This window comes from Scomber scombrus, chromosome 6, assembly GCF_963691925.1.
Source record: "Scomber scombrus chromosome 6, fScoSco1.1, whole genome shotgun sequence".
NCBI lineage: Eukaryota > Metazoa > Chordata > Actinopteri > Scombriformes > Scombridae > Scomber > Scomber scombrus.
Genome location: NC_084975.1, coordinates 2,087,346 through 2,106,002, shown reverse-complemented (window position 1 = coordinate 2,106,002; position 18,657 = coordinate 2,087,346). Strand labels below are relative to the sequence as shown.

At 40.2% G+C, this 18,657-nt stretch overlaps 1 protein-coding gene across 3 annotated transcripts; it reads right to left on the bottom strand.

Moving 5' to 3' along the window:
* Nucleotides 1–996: 996 nt before the first annotated feature.
* Nucleotides 997–17,763, bottom strand: tnnt3a (troponin T type 3a (skeletal, fast)). Of its 3 annotated transcripts, XM_062420801.1 has the most exons (14): nucleotides 17,681–17,763; nucleotides 15,492–15,532; nucleotides 15,294–15,307; nucleotides 13,966–14,139; nucleotides 12,005–12,022; nucleotides 10,361–10,379; nucleotides 10,187–10,232; nucleotides 9,981–10,097; nucleotides 9,296–9,373; nucleotides 8,882–8,995; nucleotides 8,058–8,170; nucleotides 7,854–7,944; nucleotides 7,027–7,067; nucleotides 997–1,366 (listed from the first exon to the last, which is right to left on the bottom strand). In XM_062420801.1, exons 2-14 carry the CDS (start codon nucleotides 15,509–15,511, stop codon nucleotides 1,330–1,332), a joined length of 882 nt encoding a protein of 293 aa, XP_062276785.1. In that variant the 5' UTR covers nucleotides 15,512–15,532; nucleotides 17,681–17,763; the 3' UTR covers nucleotides 997–1,329. The 3 variants fall into 3 exon arrangements, with proteins under 3 accessions (XP_062276785.1, XP_062276786.1, XP_062276787.1); XM_062420802.1 differs by lacking the exon at nucleotides 12,005–12,022; XM_062420803.1 differs by lacking the exons at nucleotides 12,005–12,022; nucleotides 13,966–14,139 and having other exon boundaries at nucleotides 17,681–17,761.
* Nucleotides 17,764–18,657: the final 894 nt, after the last annotated feature.

Below are 18,657 nucleotides of genomic sequence, written 5' to 3'. Positions count from 1 at the left end.
AGGTTTGATCTGGTCGACAGATGGAGGATTAAATCTGTCTTTGCCAAAAAAAATAAAGAAGAGTCAAAACTTCATGAACAGATTGTAGAAATATGTTGTTTCTTAAACGTTGAATTAGGGATTGTTTTGTGTTGGTGTGTTTTAGTGTTTAACCCTCCTGTTGTCCTCAGGTCAAGGAAGGAAGGGAGGAAGGAAGGAAGGAAGGAAAGGAGGAAGGAAGGGAGGAAGGAAGGAAAGGAGGAAGGAAGGGAGGGAGGAAGGAAGAAGGAAGGAAGGGAGGAAGAAGGAAGGGAGGGAGGAAGGAAGGAAAGGAGGAAGGAAGGGAGGGAGGAAGGAAGAAGGAAGGAAGGGAGGAAGAAGGAAGGGAGGAAGGAAAGGAAGGAAGGAAGGAAAGGAGTAAGGAGGGAGGGAGCAAAAGAGGAAGGCGAGAAGGAAGGAAGGAAAGGAGTAAGGAGGGAGGCAGGAAAAGAGGAAGGAGAGAAGGAAGGAAGGAAGGAAGGAAAAGAGGTTAGGGAGGAACGAAGTAAAGAAGGAAGGAAAGGAAAGGAGGAAGGGAGGAGGGAGGAAAGAAATGAAGGAAAGAAAGGAAGGAGGGAAGGAAAGAAGGACGGAAAAAAGGGAGGAAAGAGAGAGGAAGGAAAGAAAGAGAGAAGGAGGAAGGAAGGACAGACGGAAGGAAGGAAGGAAGGAAAGGAAGAAAGAGGGAACAGTCAAAACAGACGGGGTCAATTTGACCCGCGAGGACGACAGGAAGGTTAAATCTGTCTCTTTGACTCTCTGAGTTAGATCCACTTCTATTAACTGTTTGCAGCATTATTATAGATTATTAATAGTTTTTCTTTCCTTTTCCACCCTTTCTTTTTTAAATCACTGATATCAAAATGTCTCATAATGACTTTAAATGAAATAAAGAGATTTAAGTGGCTTCTGGTGAACATTAACACCACGTCTAATTAAAAAACCAGTGTTGAACAAATGAGTTTAAAATTACACGGCTAAAAATACTGAACTTTATTGATTTGTGAATAACAACAGATCTACAGTCATGGCTTTGGAGAGTCACACTTTATTTACAAAAATACCGAGAACCAAACAGTCAAGGCGAGGAAGCGAGACGGCGCATGAGTTTAGTTTAGTTTTTATTCCTACAGCAGCTAGAGGCTCCTGGTTGCATCTATCAGGATGTGGTTGGGTAACCGCAGGGTAAACCTCAGCGTTAATGGCTTCTCCACAGTGTGTGTTTCTTCTTCTTCTTCTTCTTCTTCTTCTTCAGGCGTGCGATCGAGGCGGTTGTAGTTTGGTGTCTGAGCAGCAGCGGAGCGGACCAGTCTACTTTCTGCGGCGGGCGGCGGCTCCCTTCTTGCTGCTGTGATACGAAACATTTAAAAAAACAAGACAACAGGTCAGAAATCCTCAAACAAACAAATCCTCCTTCAACAAAGACTGAGATACCACAATCTGTACAGCCAGTATTTAAACTATACGTATAAATAGAGGAGGATATTTAGCCTGAATCACTTTTCAAAAATAAACTCTCAGTTAAATAACTTATATTTAGTTTGATTTCTTGCTAACGGAACAGAAAGCAGCTAACGTTATCACTGATTTTACTTCTTGTTTTCCACTTTGTTGCATCTACTTCTAACTTAAAGGTTTTTTATTTAATGCAACAAAATCACTTCAGAAGTTACCAAACATAAACTGTTCAGTTAAACCATATTTAGTTTGAAGGATTTAAAAAGTTTTAATGTTTTATGCTATTTTTTAAATGTGGACTTTTGCTTATGAAATGCTAACGGAACAGAAAGCAGCTAACGTTATCTGTACCGCTGTTACTGTTTGTGTATTGTTATGGTGCTAAACTTCCAGGTAGCTAACGTACCTAATGACTGTTTAAGGGATTACAAAAGTCTTAAATCTTTTAGTATGTTTACTTTTTTTAATGTGGACTTTTGCTCATGAAATGCTAACGGAACACAAAGCAGCTAACGGTATCTGTTCCGCTGTTACTGTTTGTGTATTGTTATGGTGCTAAACTTCCAGGTAGCTGACGTAGCTACTTACTGTTTCTCAGCAATGAGTTAAATAAAGTAGATTTAGTTCAAGGGATTTCAGTATTTAGTACTTTTTTAAATTGTGCACTTTTGCTTACGAAATGCTAACGGAACAGAAAGCAGCTAACGTTATCCCTGATTTTATCTCTTGTTCTCCACTTTGCATAATTATGTGATAGTGTTAAAATCTCCTGGTAGCTAACGTAACTAATTAAAATAAACTTTCGGCTAAATGTATTATATTTATGTTTTTTAAATGTTTTAGTTCATGCTTTTTGCTTAAAAAATGCTAACGGAACAGAAAGCAGCTAACGTTATCACTGATTCTACTTCTTGTTCACTTATTCTTTTTGTTACTAAAGCACAATTTGATCACTAGAGTATTAAAATGATCCAGTTTGCATCTAACAGCTGCTATTAGTTGTACATTTAAGTTATAATTTTAAACCTCCAGTTAAACATCAACATCTTTCCCAAACAATTAGCATTACTCCGCAAGCTAATAAGTAACTGAAAGGTGTTTTATTTAACGCAACATGGTATGAAAGAGTAAAGATAATGTTCATAATTAATTATAGTGTTTTGTCTTGTAAAATGAGGCTGTTTACATTAAAAAATAATCTTAAAACAACATCAAATCAAACCATCAGACTTCATGCAAAATGGAAGAAAAACAACAAAAACCAAACATTTCCAGATGTCTCTTTTGACATGTTGGACTTACTGTTCAAAAGCAATCAGAGACAAACTCATGCAACACTTACCTGAATCATTACTGGATCCAAACCTGATGTATAAACCTGCACATCTTCACAGTTTTTATAGATATATCCCACACAGTCATGTAAAGAAGTCACCCCGACCTTTTTACACTGAAAAAGGATGCACCGCTTTGTGTCATAATTATAATTTTAAAGGTATTATATAATGTAAGTGTGTGTGTCACTCTGCTATGATATAAAATGTACAGTTATTTCCTTTATTTCTAGCTAATATGTGTTGTCATGGTAACCTTAAATTGACCAGTCCATCCTTTTTCACCACTTTTAACACTCCTCACATCCTGACACTGAGTAATGCCGATGTGTTTACACTTATAATGAAATATTATAATGTAATATTTTGTGTTATGATAAGGGGAAAAAATGAGAGAAATAACACACAAAATATTTGGGGCATTAGAGCAGCAACAGAGAAACTACTGCATTAATAAACTGTGTGCTCAGTTCAGTTAATCTGGTTCATAATTAAACCAGATTAACTGAAAACTACTGCAAATATATATTTATCCAGCAGTTTATTAATCTTGTTTGCTCAGTTTAACCCTCCTGTTGTCCTCGAGTCAAGGAAGGAAGGAAGGAAGGAAGAAGGAAGGGAGGAAGGAAGGAAGGGAGGGAAGAAGGAAGGGAGGAGTGAGGGAGGGAAGGAAGGAAGGAGGGAAGGGAGGAAAGGAGGGAGGAAGGAAGGGAGGAAATGAAAGAAGGAAGGGAGGAAAGGAAAGAAGGAAGGGAGGGAGGAAGAAGGAAGGGAGGGAGGAAGAAGGAAGGAAGGATAGGAGGGAAGAAGGAAGGGAGGAGTGAGGGAAGGAAGGAAAGGAGGGAGGAAGGAAGGGAGGAAAGGAAAGGAAAGGAAAGAAGGACGGGAGGAAAGGAAGGGAAGAAGGAAAGGAAGGAAGGAAAGGAGGGAAGAAGGAAGGAAGGAAGGGAGGAAAGCGAGAGGAAGGAAGGAAAGAGAGAAGGATGGAGGGAGGAAGGACGGACGGAAGGGATTGAGGAAAGAGAGAGGAAGGAAGGACAGAAGGATGGAAGAAAGGAGGGAGGAAGGAAGGACAGAAGGGAGGAAAGAGAGGAAGGAAAGAAAGAGAGAAGGAGGGAGGAAGGAAGGACAGATGGAAGGAAGGGAGGAAGGAAGGACAGATGGAAGGAAGGGAGGAAGGAAGGACAGACGGAAGGAAGGGAGGAAAGAGAGGCGAGGTCAATTTGACCCGAGAGGACGACACAAAGGTTAAGCAAACTATTCACACTCCTTAAATGAACTAACGTATGAAAAACACGATGTTACGTAGAGTCACGTAAACAGTTTTCCGAAGTTTTTCGGTAAAAGTCAAAACTCAGAAAAAGACGGAAATATTAACCCTCCTGTTGTCCTCGAGTCAAGGAAGGAAGGAAGGAAGGAAGAAGGAAGGAAGGAAGGAAGGGAGGGAGGAAGAAGGATGGGAGGAAGAAGGAAGGAAGGAAGGATGGAAGGGAGGGAGGAAGAAGGAAGGAAGGTAGGATGGAAGGGAGGAAGAGAGGAAGAAGGAAGGAAAGGAGGGAGGGAAGAAGGAAGGAAGGAAGGAAGAAAGGGGATGGAGGAAGGAAAGGAAGGGAGGAAAGAGAGGAAGGAAAGAAAGAGAGAAAGAGGGAGGGAGGAAGGAAAGGAAGGAAGGACAGAAGGATTGAAGGAGGGAGGGAGGAAGGAAGGAAATAAGGAAGGGAGGACAGAGAGAGGAAGGAAAAAAAGAGAGAAGGAGGGAGGAAGGACAGACTGAAGGAAGGAAAGAAGGAACAGTCAAAACAGACGGGGTCAATTTGACCCGGGAGGACGACAGGAAGGTTAATATTACGAAATCCGGCACTTAGCAGTTTTTAACATTAGCTAGTTATCCGACTTTCTTTATATTTTATATATTAACTAACCTTAAACTTTAAGATATATTTGTTTAAAATGCTCTCTACTCGTTCTCTCTTATTAAACATTACATCATCTATGAACAAGTAAATACATTTAATTTTATAAGTCTAACTTTTGGACCCAAATGTCTCGTACTTCACTATGAATCAATACAAACTGCTGCCGTCTTCTATTCTTCAGACATGTGATGATGAACTCAACATGTATGATTGATCTGCCACCTTGATGTTGATTTCCAGACAGATTGGGAAATATCAAGTGTTTGTTAGTGAGGATTTAGTGTGTTTATGGCTTTTTAATCTACTTGACAAAAGTGAAAGAGGAATTTATCATCCTGCGATTTTACCAACAATTTAGATTCGGGGTGTTATTTTAAATTTAAGAGGAAGAATTGACGCCTGACACCCTTCAAACTGTAAAATTTCCATCATTAAAACTTTGTCAATGTCCAACTTTGGCCTATATTTAAAGAAATTGATGTATCCTATAAATGTTTATTCCTACTATAAGCGACTGCCATAAACTCTAACATTAACTGTCCTGAATGTTACGACAGTTATGTCTTTCTGAGGGAAAAGTTTCACCCGGTCGACCGATGAGGAGTTAAATGGAGTTAAAGTTTAAAAAGATAACTTGGGTGTCAGCGACTATACTTACTGCTTCTGTAACTCATCAATGCGGTTCCTGAACATTTGCACCTGGAAAACGACACAGCAGCAGCTTTTTAAATTTGCACCAGGACACATTTACCTCTGAGGAGACTGACTGACTTCCTTTCTCCTGTAAGACGATCCGTTGGGCTGAAAGCTGGAAGTTTGAGGTAATGATGGGAAACCAAGACGGGGCTCGTGCTTATGATCAACGTGTTTGATTTGAACCAGAACTGCAAAGATGTTATGGTTTATTTTTGCTTTAACCCTCCTGTTGTCCTTGAGTTAAGGAAGGAATGAAAGAAGGAAGGAAATGAGGAAGAAGGAAGGAGGAAGGAAAGGAGGGAGGAAGGAAGGGAGGGAGGGAGGAAGAAGGAAAGGAGGGAGGAAGGAAGGAAGGGAGGGAAGGAGGGAGGAAGGAAGGAGGGAAGCAAAGGAGGAAGGAAAGGAGGAAGGGAGGGAAAAAGAAGGAAGGAAAGGAGGGAGGAAGGAAAGGAAGGAAGGATGGAGGAAAAAAGGAAGGAAGGTAGGAAGGAAGGTAGGGGGGAGGAAAGAAAGAGAGGAAAGAAGGAACAGTCAAAACAGACAGGGTCAATTTGACCCGGGAGGACGACAGGAAGGTTAATTATTGCTCTAATCAGACGTCACCTATCGATCTCCTGAAACACTTCCGTCGTGGTTCCCCAAAATAAAAGATGAAGGTTTGACAGTTAAAGAGAGATTTCGGGTTCAGCTTGTCTCTGAAAACCTAAACCAGACCTTAACTTACCTGTTGGACCGCACACACACACCTGACCGAAGTCACCAAACACCACCTGTAGATCTGCTAATGACTGAAGAGTTTGATCCCAAAGTGACAACACTAATCAGAAGACAGACTATTAAAATGTTGGAGAAGTAATTCAAATTTCCAGTTTTCCTCAATTTAAGTCTGATGAACTAATGTATGGAATACAACAGCATATCTTAGTATAACAGAAACCTTTCTAAGTAAAAGCATCTTTGTTTCTCATTTTGAGTGAGAAGAAAACTTTCCTCTTACTAATGTTAGAGTTGTGTGTTCCTTCTTTCCTCCCTTCCTTCATTCCTTCCTTCCTCCCTTCCTCCTCCCTTACTCCTTTCCTTCCTTCCTTCCTCATTCCTTCCTTCATTCCTTCTTTCCTCCCTTCCTTCATTCCTTCCTTCCTTCCTCCCTTACTCCTTTCCTTCCTTCCTTCCTCATTCTTTCCTCCCTTACTCCTTTCCTTCCTTCCTTCCTCCTCCCTTACTCCTTCCCTTCCTTCCTTTCCTTCCTTCCTCCTTAGTTGTTTTTGACAACATTATAAAAACTGCAATCCTGAGCCAGTAGATGAGAAAATAGAGCATGTACATTAACCTGACTGATGCAAAATGACTGAAATTAATTTAAGCTGTAATAGTTTGAAAAAGATGTTTAACTTCACTTTTGGAACCAAACTCTTAACCTCTCTCTCTCTCTCTCTCTCTCTCTCTCTCTCTCTCTCTCTGTCGGTGGTGTGTCCTCTCGGCCCTCGACCAGCGTTGCTTTGCGTTGCATTGCTCTGCTTGTCTGACCCTTTTTTTCCTCTCATGCTACTAACATGCAGCGAGCCTGAAACCTGCAGGCAGACTTCCTGCTCAGCTCTACTTACAATTTACTGAGCTCCTCCACTCTCTTACGCAGGGTTGTAACCTGGAGGGAATCAAAGAGTAAGCACACATCCAAGGGTTCAAATCCAGCAGTGACTCAAGCTGGACGGTAACCGTGGGATACCAGCATCCAAACCCAACAACAACAAAGCTGGTAGAGTCTTTAAATAAGTGTAGATTTATGTTATTTACCCATAAAAGTGTGTTTAATTTAACCTTATAAGATTTACTGTGATGTTATATTTCTTTTGTTTGCTTAAAAACTATTAAATTCTAGTTTAACATGTGTGAACAATGTGAAGAAGTACGTACCGTCTGCAAAGCTGTAGATTTGTTAATAATATAATATCATAAACTATTGAGGTTTGACACTCAGCTTTATATGCATTATTATAGATATGATACATGTTCATAAAAACAGGAGCTTTCATTAAAAAAACACTTTAAAAACAAACAAAATAGCTTGTTTAGATGATTTTGGTATTGTAATTTAAAGCAAAATGATTTAAAGAAAGGCATTTAAAGTCATCTTTTTAAAAGCAGATTTACTGAAAAATTGTGAAATCTTAAATCTTAGTCCTTGATAAGCTCCAATTTTCACCTCATAATAAGACTTTATGTTATATTAATTATGTATAATGTGAAGCTGTAAGAGGAAGCAGTATAGTTAAACCTGTAATCAGTCAAATAAATTAAGGTTATAATGTCCTTTCTTCCTATAAAGTGACCCAATAAGGTTGCAAACATATAAAATAATAAACACAGTGAACATTATAAACATTATCACAGCTCATTATGTCCGTTATTAGACAGGAAGTGATCATCTCACCTCATACTTCTGCCTCTTCAGTCTCTCCATGTGGTCGAATTTCTCAGACTCCAGCTGACACATCCATTCGTACAGCTCGTTGATCTTATCTCTGCAGGACACACACACACACACACACACACACACAATAAAACACACTTATCAGTATAAAACTTCTCTGGGTTACAGCTACTACAGCGTTAGAATAAAGAGTGAGGCTCGTACTTCAGCTTGTCTTCGTTCAGATGGTCGATGTTCAGTTGCTTGCGTCTGGAAGCCAGGATCTTCTTCTTCTTCTCTCTCTCAGTTTCTTTCTTTCCTCCTCTCTTCTGGTCGGCCTGTTGGGAGCAGAGTTGGAAAGATGAAGGTTATAACATGTGTGAAGATGAGAAGTATCTTTCCCATCTTTGATTTAAACCAGTCTTTTAATCTATCAGAACCAGGCGGGGAGTTCTGGTCCTCTGAATTGAGGCCAACGCGGAAGTAACTTAAAACTGCATTCTATCAAAAGGCCACCAGGGGGCGACCGTTTTGGTGTCAAAAGGACTTCCGTCTCTATACAAGTCAATGGAGAATTCACCAACTTCTCACTTGATTTCTAACCTCAGTAAACGTTTTCAAAATGTGTTTATGGTCTCAATCGCTAGTTTAAAGCCTTCTTCAATGCAGTATGATGTTCATTTGGGACATTTTGGCCTCCCTGATTTTATATGTGACGATAAAGCAGGGTATGCATTAGGGCGTGGCTACGTCGTGATTGACAGGTTGATTGGTTGACAGGTTCAGGAGGGCGCCTCATGCCCCTCCTGATGCCCATATAAGTAGAATCCATGTTTTTATTTTTCCCAGCATGCACCTGCAATTTTCAAGATGGCGCTGCTCAGATCCGATACTATTGGCCTCCGAGCAGCAGTCCACAAACCAATGGGTTACGTCAAGGATGTTACGTCCATTATATATACAGTCTAGTTTCTACTAGTTTCTATAGACTGTGTGTGTGTGTGTGTGTGTGTGTGTGTGTGTGTGTGTGTGTGTGTGTGTGTACTGACTCTCTGCAGGTGGCTGCTGTAGTTGGAGCCCATGCTGGACAGAGCAGACTTCTTCTTTGCCTCATCCTCTGCCTTCTTCTTGGCGTCAGCCTCCTCTCTGACCCGCCTCTCTTCCTGGTTGGCACAAAATAAATCAGAGTGAGACCTCCAGGTTCAACTATCCGGTACTCAAAGTAAAAAAAAACACACTGTACATTTAATAAGACGTTATATAGATACAGAAATAAGCCAAAATCTGAGTTTTTACATTTAATTTAAACTTTAAAAGATGACACACTCCTGTATTAAATCTAAATATTCATGATGGTCTCACTAGCAGGATTTAACCTGATCTATCTAATTTAATAATCACATTTTAAAACTTTAAAAACTTCCTAATGAACTCTAGTGATGAGTACAGATATGAGCACTGACCTCACGTCTGGCCTGGCGCTCCTTCTCCTTCTCAGCGCGGACCCTCTGTTGCTCGGCCCTCTCAGCACGACGCTTCTCCTGCAGGACCACAGCAAACACAGCAGCACATGTTTTATTATATTATATTATATTATATTATATTATATACAGTTTATCTCACCACAGACTATATGATGAGAAACATGAGGAGACGTTTAGCCTATTACTCAGGTCGTCTTTTTTGATTGGAAGTCAGCTTGTTTATTTACATTTGGATTTTTCAGCTCTGAGTCTTTACAACACTTTCAGTATAACTTCATTATTTCTCACTCTATGCACATAACTCTCAATATAAAGTATTGATTCCTTAAATCGCAAAGAAACAAAGATAGTAAGAAAGGAAGAAGATGAGAAAAGAAAGATAAAAGAAACAAACAGAAGGAAAAAGAAAGAAAGAAAGAAAGACAGACTCTGTCCCTCTTTTTGTTCTTATACTTCCAGCACAGCTCAACAGGAAACACTAAGAGGGAATCTGATGCTATAAAGACTGTAAATGTGTCAGATATCACTTGATATGACTAACTCACACTGATGAAGCTCAATAGAAGCCTAACCCTAGCTTCTGATGTGTGATGTCATGTGATGTGATGTCATGTGATGTCATATGATGTGATGTCATGTGATTGGCTCTGCCCTGAAAACTCACGATTCTATCCTTGAGCGCGATCAGCTCCTCCTCCTCCTTCTTCCTGTGCTCAAAGTGAGCATCGATCAAAGCCTGCAGCTCAACCAGATCTTTGTTCTGACGCTTCTTCTGAATGTCCTGCAGGAGAGGAAGTAAACAAACCCTCAGAAAACACATCCAGGACACACTCAATCCTTCATTACAGCACTAAAAATCCTATTACTTACATCAAAGTCCACTTTATCACCATCTGGGATCTTTGGAGCGGTGGGCCTACAAGAGAGTGTTTGGGTCTTAAGTGCATTTAAAAGCACCACTGATTAAAATGCTAAATAGCTCAGATTAAAATAAAAGAAGGGTTAAAAGAAGAAGAAGAAGAAGAAGAAGAAGAAGAGACTTACTTGAACTTTGGCTTTTCCTCTGCAGGGTTAAGAAATGAAGAGGGGACAAGTACATGGCATGGGGTTAGAAACAAAGCAGACTGTTTCATTTCTACATGGATTACTATTTATTTATTTATTTATTTATTTATTTATTTAGAAACATTTAACATTTAGACACATTAGAGATAAGAGAATTAAAGTTGTAGTCTTTTTAAGTTAGGGTTAGAACAACAGGAAACAGAAGAGCAAACGACAGGAAACACTGAACATTTAACCCTCCTGTTGTCCTCCCATCTCTTTTAACTGTTCCTTCCTTCCTTCATTCCTTCCTCCGTTCTTCCCCTCTTTCCCTCTTTCTTTGCTCCCTCCTCCTTCCATACTTCTTTCCTCACTTCCTTCCTTCCTTCCTTCCTTCCTCTTTTCCTCTCTCCCTCCCTCCCTCCTTAGTCCTTTCCTTCCTTCCTTCCTTCCTTCTTTCCTCCCTTCCTCCTCCCTTTTTTCTTTCCCTACCTTCCTTCCTCCCTTCCTTCTCTCCTTCCTTCCTTCCTTTTTTTCTCCCTCCCGCCCACCTTACTCCTTTCCTTCCTTCCTTCCTTCCTTCCTTCCTTCCTTCCTCCCTCCCTCCTTCCTTACTCCTTTCCTTCCTTCCTTCCTTCCTTCTTTCCTCCCTTCCTCCTCCCTTTCTTCTTTCCCTACCTTCCTTCCTCATTCCTTCCTTCCTCTTTTCCTCCCTCCCTCCTTACTCCTTCCCTTCCTTCCTTCCTTCCTTCCTTCCTTCTTTCTTCCCTTCCTTCCTTCCTTCCTTCCTTCCTTCCTTCCTCCTCCCTTTCTTCTTTCCCTACCTTCCTTCCTCATTCCTTCCTTCCTCTTTTCCTCCCTCCCTCCTTACTCCTTTCCTTCCTTCCTTCCTTCCTTATTCCTTCCTTCCTTTCTTCCTTATTCCTTCCATCCTCCCTTCCTCCTATCCTTCCTTCCTCTGAGGACAACAGGAGGGTTAACAACACTGAAAAACAGAAGTTTAAAGTAGTTGTTTTTGATGAGTGAAAAACCTCTTTAGTGCAGTTGCAGTTAATCTAAACATTGTGTTATAACTACAGATATTTCTCATCAAGCTTGAGCATGTTGTTGTTGTTTTTTCCTCTGTGCAAAAAAAGTCATACAAGTTGTGATTTTTTTTTTTAAAGAACAATACCTGTACAAAAAAATGTGTTTCTTTCTTTTTGGCTTGACCCCAAAATCATTTCATACAAAGCAAGACAAAGATGTATTATTCCCCCTTTCTTTCTTCTCTTCCTCTGTAGCCCTGCAGGCCATGCAGGCGGCGGGTGGCATAGCGAGAGACGGTGGGGTCGCTGCGCAGTGAAGCACGTGTTAGCGGTTCATATTCTTTCACCCTTTTTCTCCACTAGCAGTTTAATTAAAAAAGAATTAGAAAAAAGTTTAAATTTTCGTGTGTTTTTCCTTTAAAAAAAAAAATGGAATCTTGACCTCTTTGTGCCAATTGAGCAGCGCTCCTGGAAGGTTAAAATTTGGACAGACATATTGTGAACAGCAGGCGTTCCCCGAGTGCAGACGTCAGACCAGGACACTGTGGCCTTTCCAAAACCAGAATGACAGATTTTTTTTTTTAGATTCATCAGAAATGTTTTAAAATCAACATACCTTCCTCTTCAATGGCGTCTGCATGCAGCAAGCATAAAACAAAAGCAGAATAAACAACAGCATTAACAGGCAGCAAACTATACAAACTGCTCAATATTCAGACTGTGAAACTATGGAAACGAGCTGCAGCATCTCCAGTAACTGACTCAGAGATGCAAAAAGGAATATTTCATTATTCCCAGAAGTGTAAATTCTCAAATTGCTTAATTCAACAGATGCATGCCTTACATAAAACTAATATAGAATTTAGACTAGAAGTCTCTCTGAGGTGAAGGTAATGAGATCGCTGACCTGTATTTGAGAATTTACCATCGCATGCATTAAAGTTTAAACAGCTCAGCAACAGATGATCCCTTTAAACTTTAACCCTGCATTCACATGCCATGTTAAAAAAAAAGACTTTCATCATCCAGAAAGTGTTTTTAGCTTTATACGTCAATTTATTTATTTGTATTTTTTATAAAATAGCGTGTGAATGCAACACCAACTTGGAGGACTTTACCAATAATACATGACAGAAATAATGAGATGAGAAAATATTAGATGAACATTGAAAGAGATGAAGTCTGAGACAGCATCTGATTTTATCTTCATGCTAAGCAGTAAATGTTATTACCTTTAAAAGAAGCAGCTCATGATATAATATGTATTTAATCTTTAATCATCTGTACTTAGAGTACATGTGATACAGTATTATATATAAATACCTTTTTTCACCCTTGTTTTTCACCCAGAATTCAAATTAAACAAACTTTGGATTTCTTAAAGGTTTATATTTATACTTTATACTATTAAAATAAATACTCTAAATACTGTAACACTGAACAGATGTATCTACCTGCATAGTATCAGGATGAGTTTTACTGTCCACTACAGTTATAGATGCCGATTAACAGCTTTTTAAAAATAAAGAAAATGACTAACTTTCTATCTTGAGAACAGAAATCTAACAGAACAGATGCTAAGCTATGATGTGGCTCTTTATATCAGCCTAAAACATTAACTTCACTATAAATAGATACACCTTTAAATATCAGTAAACTACTTTGTTTAAGATCATTTACGTCTTTGGCTTCGTTCAAGGGTGAAAAGAAGGTAGCGTTAGCATTAGCAGACATGGTGAACATGTGTGCGTATAAGCATTAGTGATGATCTGTCTGACTGGCCAACCCTGTTTTCTAGAAATTACGTTTCATATACGACTAAAGTGTTTCCACAAAAGTACGTTGAATGTTGGAGGTACAGTAGGACTCTTTAACTTTTAACTGAGTGCTGCCAGAGTTTAAACACAATAAATATAAAAAGTTGAGTATTGCTGCAGATTCTACTGCTGGATGTTGTGCTGCAAGATCAGTGGATAAAAAAAGCATAAGGTATGATATATGTGAACATGTTATTAAGATTAGATATTTAGTTTTTAATTTTATTGTTGTATATTATTTATATTTATTATATAATTATAGATATTTTTTCTATATCACTATTTTTTGAGCTTCTGTAGCAATGAATTTTCCCCACTGTGGGATCAATAAATACATATTATCTTATTATAAGGTAAGATAAGATGTATTTTTATTGATCCCCCTTTGGAGAAATTCAAATTGTCACAACAGTACAGTGGGAAAAAGTAGCAGCAGGTGAAAGTGTGCTAAAAATAAAATACTATATACTATATACCTGAGATTAGATACAGAATAAACCCTCATACAGATAAAAATAAATGTGCAATGTGCAGAAAATGTGAGATATATCCATGTGCAAGGTAAAGTAAAGCATGTTGAGAGTAAACCTGAGTCAGAGAGCATTACATCTCTAGTAAAACGTATTTGCATTACCAGTTTAGTAATATATGAACGTAATTTGTAGGAGACAGGGAGGAGTTGGCTGGTAGCCGGTGGACTGCACCTGTCGCCTGGGAAAGGATGATAGAATACCCCCCTTCCCCCCTCCATGCCACATACCTTCAGCCTCAGGCTCAGCCTCAGGCTCAGCCTCAGGTTCTGGCTCAGGCTCAGGCTCTGGCTCTACCTCTGGTTCTGGTTCTGGCTCTGGTTCTGGTTCTGCCTCTGCCTCTGCCTCTGGCTCATGGGCCGCCTCAGGGGCCACCTCTACTTCTACTACCTCCTCTTCTACGGCTACACAACATGCAGCGAGTATCCAGGGGAGAGGAAGGGCGGTGATAAGGGGTTAATGGAAGCGGGGGGAAGAAAGGGGAGGAGAAGGGGGGGAAAGAGGTGGAGGTGGGTGAGTAGATGAAAAGGTGTGAGACGATGTGAGATATGAGGAGGTTTCATGACGGGCGGTGGCAGTTTTTTTTGGGGGGGGGGACTGCCACCAGATTGCGCTGAAGCACGTGAGACAACAAGCAAGTTACAAGAGTGGAAATGTCAGTCATTGATGGTCAGTCATTGATGGATGAAATGCGGTTGATTCCTGGAAATACTTTCAGCACTTCAGACAGTCTAACCTGACGCAATCTACTTCTATTAAACCTGTGTCTTTTCATGTTTTTTCTTAGGTAACGTTAGTGTTAACAGCATGCCACAATAAGTACATGTGGAAGTCAGAGCACACGTCTTTCAAAAAAAAAAAAAATGTGACTGACAAATTAGTATCAATGACATGAGACTCTGAAGTCCGCAAGCTGCATCTTACCATCGTGCTCTTCACGTTCCATCCGAGAAAGAAAGGAGCAGAAGATTATTCTCTTAAGATCCCATTTGTACCCCTTTTTTTTTTGACAGAATGCTTAATGTAAAAAAATGTGGGTACACTGGGGATCCATGCTAAAGCATACACAGCACAGTCCTCCTGAGATGAGCAGAGACTTTAAACTTCAATAAAGATGTTTGATCTGCGAGTGTGTTCAGCTCAGGTAGGACTGTGCGGTATAAGGTGATCATGCAGAGCTGCAGGATTCATTGCCAACAGGTCAGTGCAGGCTTGTGTAATTTGGATTTTCTGCAAAGTTCAGATTGTTTGACTACACACAGCGATATGCAACACTGTCCTGCAACAATGCTAATGCTAATGCTACAGCTACAGATACAGATACAGATAAAGCGCGAGGATATTCTATGTGACAGAACAGAGACGACATCATTGCACAACTTGAATCTGGAGTAGTCAAGCCAAATCTGCAAACATACAGATTTGTCCAGTGCTTATAGCTATAAAGGGATGGAAGATAAGTTAGGCAAGATAAAGAATAAATACTAGGATTTAGCATGGAGCTCCTGTACAGTACCTGGACCTTAATTTGTAAGGAGGGGAAAATGGTGTGACTTACCCTCGACCTGATCACTGCAAGACAGAAAGGAAAGATGATTTAGAGTTACAGCAACTCATCAGAAAATGTGTGTTACAGTTCATAGCACAGAGAGATGCAGAGGAAATCTCTTCACATACAAAAACATATTAAATGGATTTTAAATTAAGATTATTTTTTGCCATATTTCATTCATGAAAAGTATTGGTATTGACTTACACTTCCTCTGTGTCAGACATGGTGTCAGTGGACTTTGCAACCTGGAAGCGAGAGAGAGAAGAAATGAGCTTAAAGTGCGTCTGTGAGAACAAGACCGAGCAGCCTGCTGTATTTATAGCTCAGGATTAAGTTGCAGATGTCTTAAATATCTACCCCACCCTGACCGGACCCCACCCTGCTGCTTGGCCTTCGCATTTTTGACCCTTACCAGTAAAAACTATAAAACTTTTTTTTTTTTTTTTAAATCCTAATGTACATTCCTCTCAAAACATTTAGCTCCTCATCATTTGAAACATTATTTTAAAACAGATTATTAGAAACTTCTTAGAAACATTTTCTGTGCAGATTTTTTTTAAAACATCTTGAGTTTATAATTAGACTTTGGGTTTGAAATCTGAACCTCTTGAGTCCTGAATCTGCTTCTCTGATGATAAATGAGAAGGGAGCCAAACATAGATTTATGCCAATGGTCTGTTTTTGACTGCTGAGAGAAGAGATTAATGATGCAGTTGGAGGAGGAGGAGGAAGAGGAGGAGGAAGAAGGCTGCTGCAGGGGTCAAGGTAAAGATCAACCTCCTGCTCTCTCTCATCACTCTGCATCCATTTGGCATTGAAGGTGTTAAAGACTTTTTTTGTTTGTTGTATCTTTAGAAACACATAGCATCAGCTTTTAACAGCTTCTAAAAAAGATTCTGTCACATCTAAAACATTCCCAGCATGTGAAATACGGGAATTCAGTAGTAATGAATTCCAGCCTGGATGTCGTATCTGATCAAAACCTTGTAATGATAAACACTCATGACCTTAATTAATCCATAAATGAATCTATCAGCAATGTGATGGTGGATTAGTTGCACATTAGTCTCATTAGCATGAGGCCGCCATGAAGGCGCTCCGACATAACAACTATTTCCATGAGACAGCTGCACAGGTCCCAGATCCGGTTTCAATAGACCCGATGGTAAAGATTGGGTTCCTTCCCTTGGACCGCTACCCATAATTCCACCTCCATTTCCTTATGTGGCCGTCTCGCTCTCACATGGTTCCTTCAATCATCTTCCCGTGTCTCCCTGCTGACAGAGGCCACTTTGCTCAAGAATTAAAATAAACCCTGAAACGGAGCCGTGAAGACTAAGAGGTCTAATGCCGGGCTTCCTCCAACTTGTTCTCTGAATATCTCGTGAATTCCAAAACTCAGATTGGTCTTAAAAAAAAAAAAAAAAGGGTTTACACCAACACCAATGATGTAATATTGGTAGTCAGGAAAGAAAAAAAGGAAAAAGAAACACTCCTTCATTTTTTAGATTCTTTTTTAATCCAGTCTGGAGGTTCTTGGCTCCTGTTCAAGATGTTAAAGTGTTTATCCTCAAGTTATGTGAGCTTTAATGTACACACATGCCACGCCCCATTTACAGCTTCACTAATGGACATCAGCAGAAAAAATACTTAAAATTATAAATTAAAAGCCCAAAAAAAGCAACAAGAACTATTAAATGTCATTGACTCTAAACAACAACAACAAGATGCTTCTTTTATCCGCCGCCGCTCTCATGATGTTATATGAAGTTACATAACTCATTAGTATCATCTTCTGTCTTGTGAAGCGGAAAGCTGCTTCAAAGGCTTTAAGCCATCTGTAAATCCCTACGGTATGAACCTCCGCTGGGAGAACTGGACTCAAACCAAACCGGCACAGAGACAATAACAACAACACCTTTTAAAATACCACGAGGTGTCCTGCAAGAACTTTACATTTTTAATCCTCAGCTGAAGGTTTTAGATGGTTTCAAACTCCAGATGAATAATAATCCAATTTCATGGCCTCATTTAGGAGATACAGAGATACAAGCAAGGTGCCAAAAATCCCTACTTATCAGCTTCTCAGGCTCAAAGCTTCAAAGCTTCACTCAAAACATCAATGCAAACTACATTTCATCACTGCTGAGCTCAAAAAAACCACAAAAGCATCTCACTCTGAGCCTCGCTACCAGTCCAGGATTCTCACCCTTGACCTCAGCTACCTCGCATTGCTAGATGTTGGCAGTGATTTCTTTTTTTTTTTTTTTAACACATATGGGACTCAGCTGTCCTCAGTTTGGGTGATGTTTGGGGACATTGCACTTGAGCTCCCTCTCCTCTATCACACTATCACATTCTCTCTCTCTCACCCCCACCAACTGCTTCCTTACCTCAGAAAAGCTGAAAGAAGTGAGCTCCCTGCTGGCCGAGACTGGCTGTAAGGTTCTGCAAACTTACCGCGCTGATTATGTCCTTCTGTTATAGTGACACTCGATCCGCTCGGCCGCCCCATTGGCTGAAGAACCGACTCGGAGGCGAGGCCACGCCAAGGCGGTGGGGCAGGGTCCACGTCTTCGGGCTCCCCCCTCCCTCAGTTGGCACTCAATAAGGAGATGGAAGGGGCCGTAGGCTAAAGGAAGGGAGGCTCAAGTTTGGAGAAGGGGGCAGCCAAGACAAGACACCCCCCGGGGTTGCTATTCTGGGGAAGCTGCATTAGGCAAGCAAATTTCATAGGAGACGGAGAGAGCAGAGTTGGACGTCAAGGGGAGGCGAGGCAGGTGGTGTTCCTCAACCTCTTATAAATGTCTGGGACACACACACACATAATTTACAGCGTGAGTCAAAGGGAGAACAAGGACCTGAATAATATGTCTAACCCTCAACTGTAAATCCAACATATTGTCATTGTTTGCTTCCGGGTGTTTGAACATGATTTCTTTGACTCTCTGGTTTATAAAAAAATCTACCAGAAGTGCTTCATTTTTAAAAAATCTCCAGACACCACTGGATATAAAGTATTGTCCAAAAGTTTTAGGTACAACAAAGTAGAGTAAGGATGCTTTCAAAAATAATGCCACTACTTTTTATTTATCAGTTAACTTCATACAAAGTTCATTAAACAGCAGAAACTTAAAGTAAATCAGTATATCAGTGAGCAGCTTTGTCTCTTCGGTACACCTGCACACAGTGTTTCAGGTACTCGGCAGGTCGGTTGTTGTTCCTCCATGTTTGGAGTTCTTCTTCCTCTTCTTCTTCTGTGGCTTTGGGCGTCTCAGCTGCTTCTGTGTCTTCATGTTAATCCCAGACTGACGCCATGATGTTGAGATCAGAACCATCTGCTGCAGGACTCCTTGTTCTTCTTATTGAT

Excerpts from the sequence above, each read along its gene's own strand:
- tnnt3a (XM_062420801.1), bottom strand. The coding sequence starts at position 15,511 with ATGTCTGACACAGAGGAAGT. Across the intron at positions 9,374-9,980 it reads TCGCGCTCAAGGATAGAATC|GAGAAGCGTCGTGCTGAGAG; the intron begins GTGAGTTTTCAG and ends GTGGTCCTGCAG. Across the intron at positions 7,068-7,853 it reads TGAAGAGGCAGAAGTATGAG|GTTACAACCCTGCGTAAGAG; the intron begins GTGAGATGATCA and ends GATTCCCTCCAG.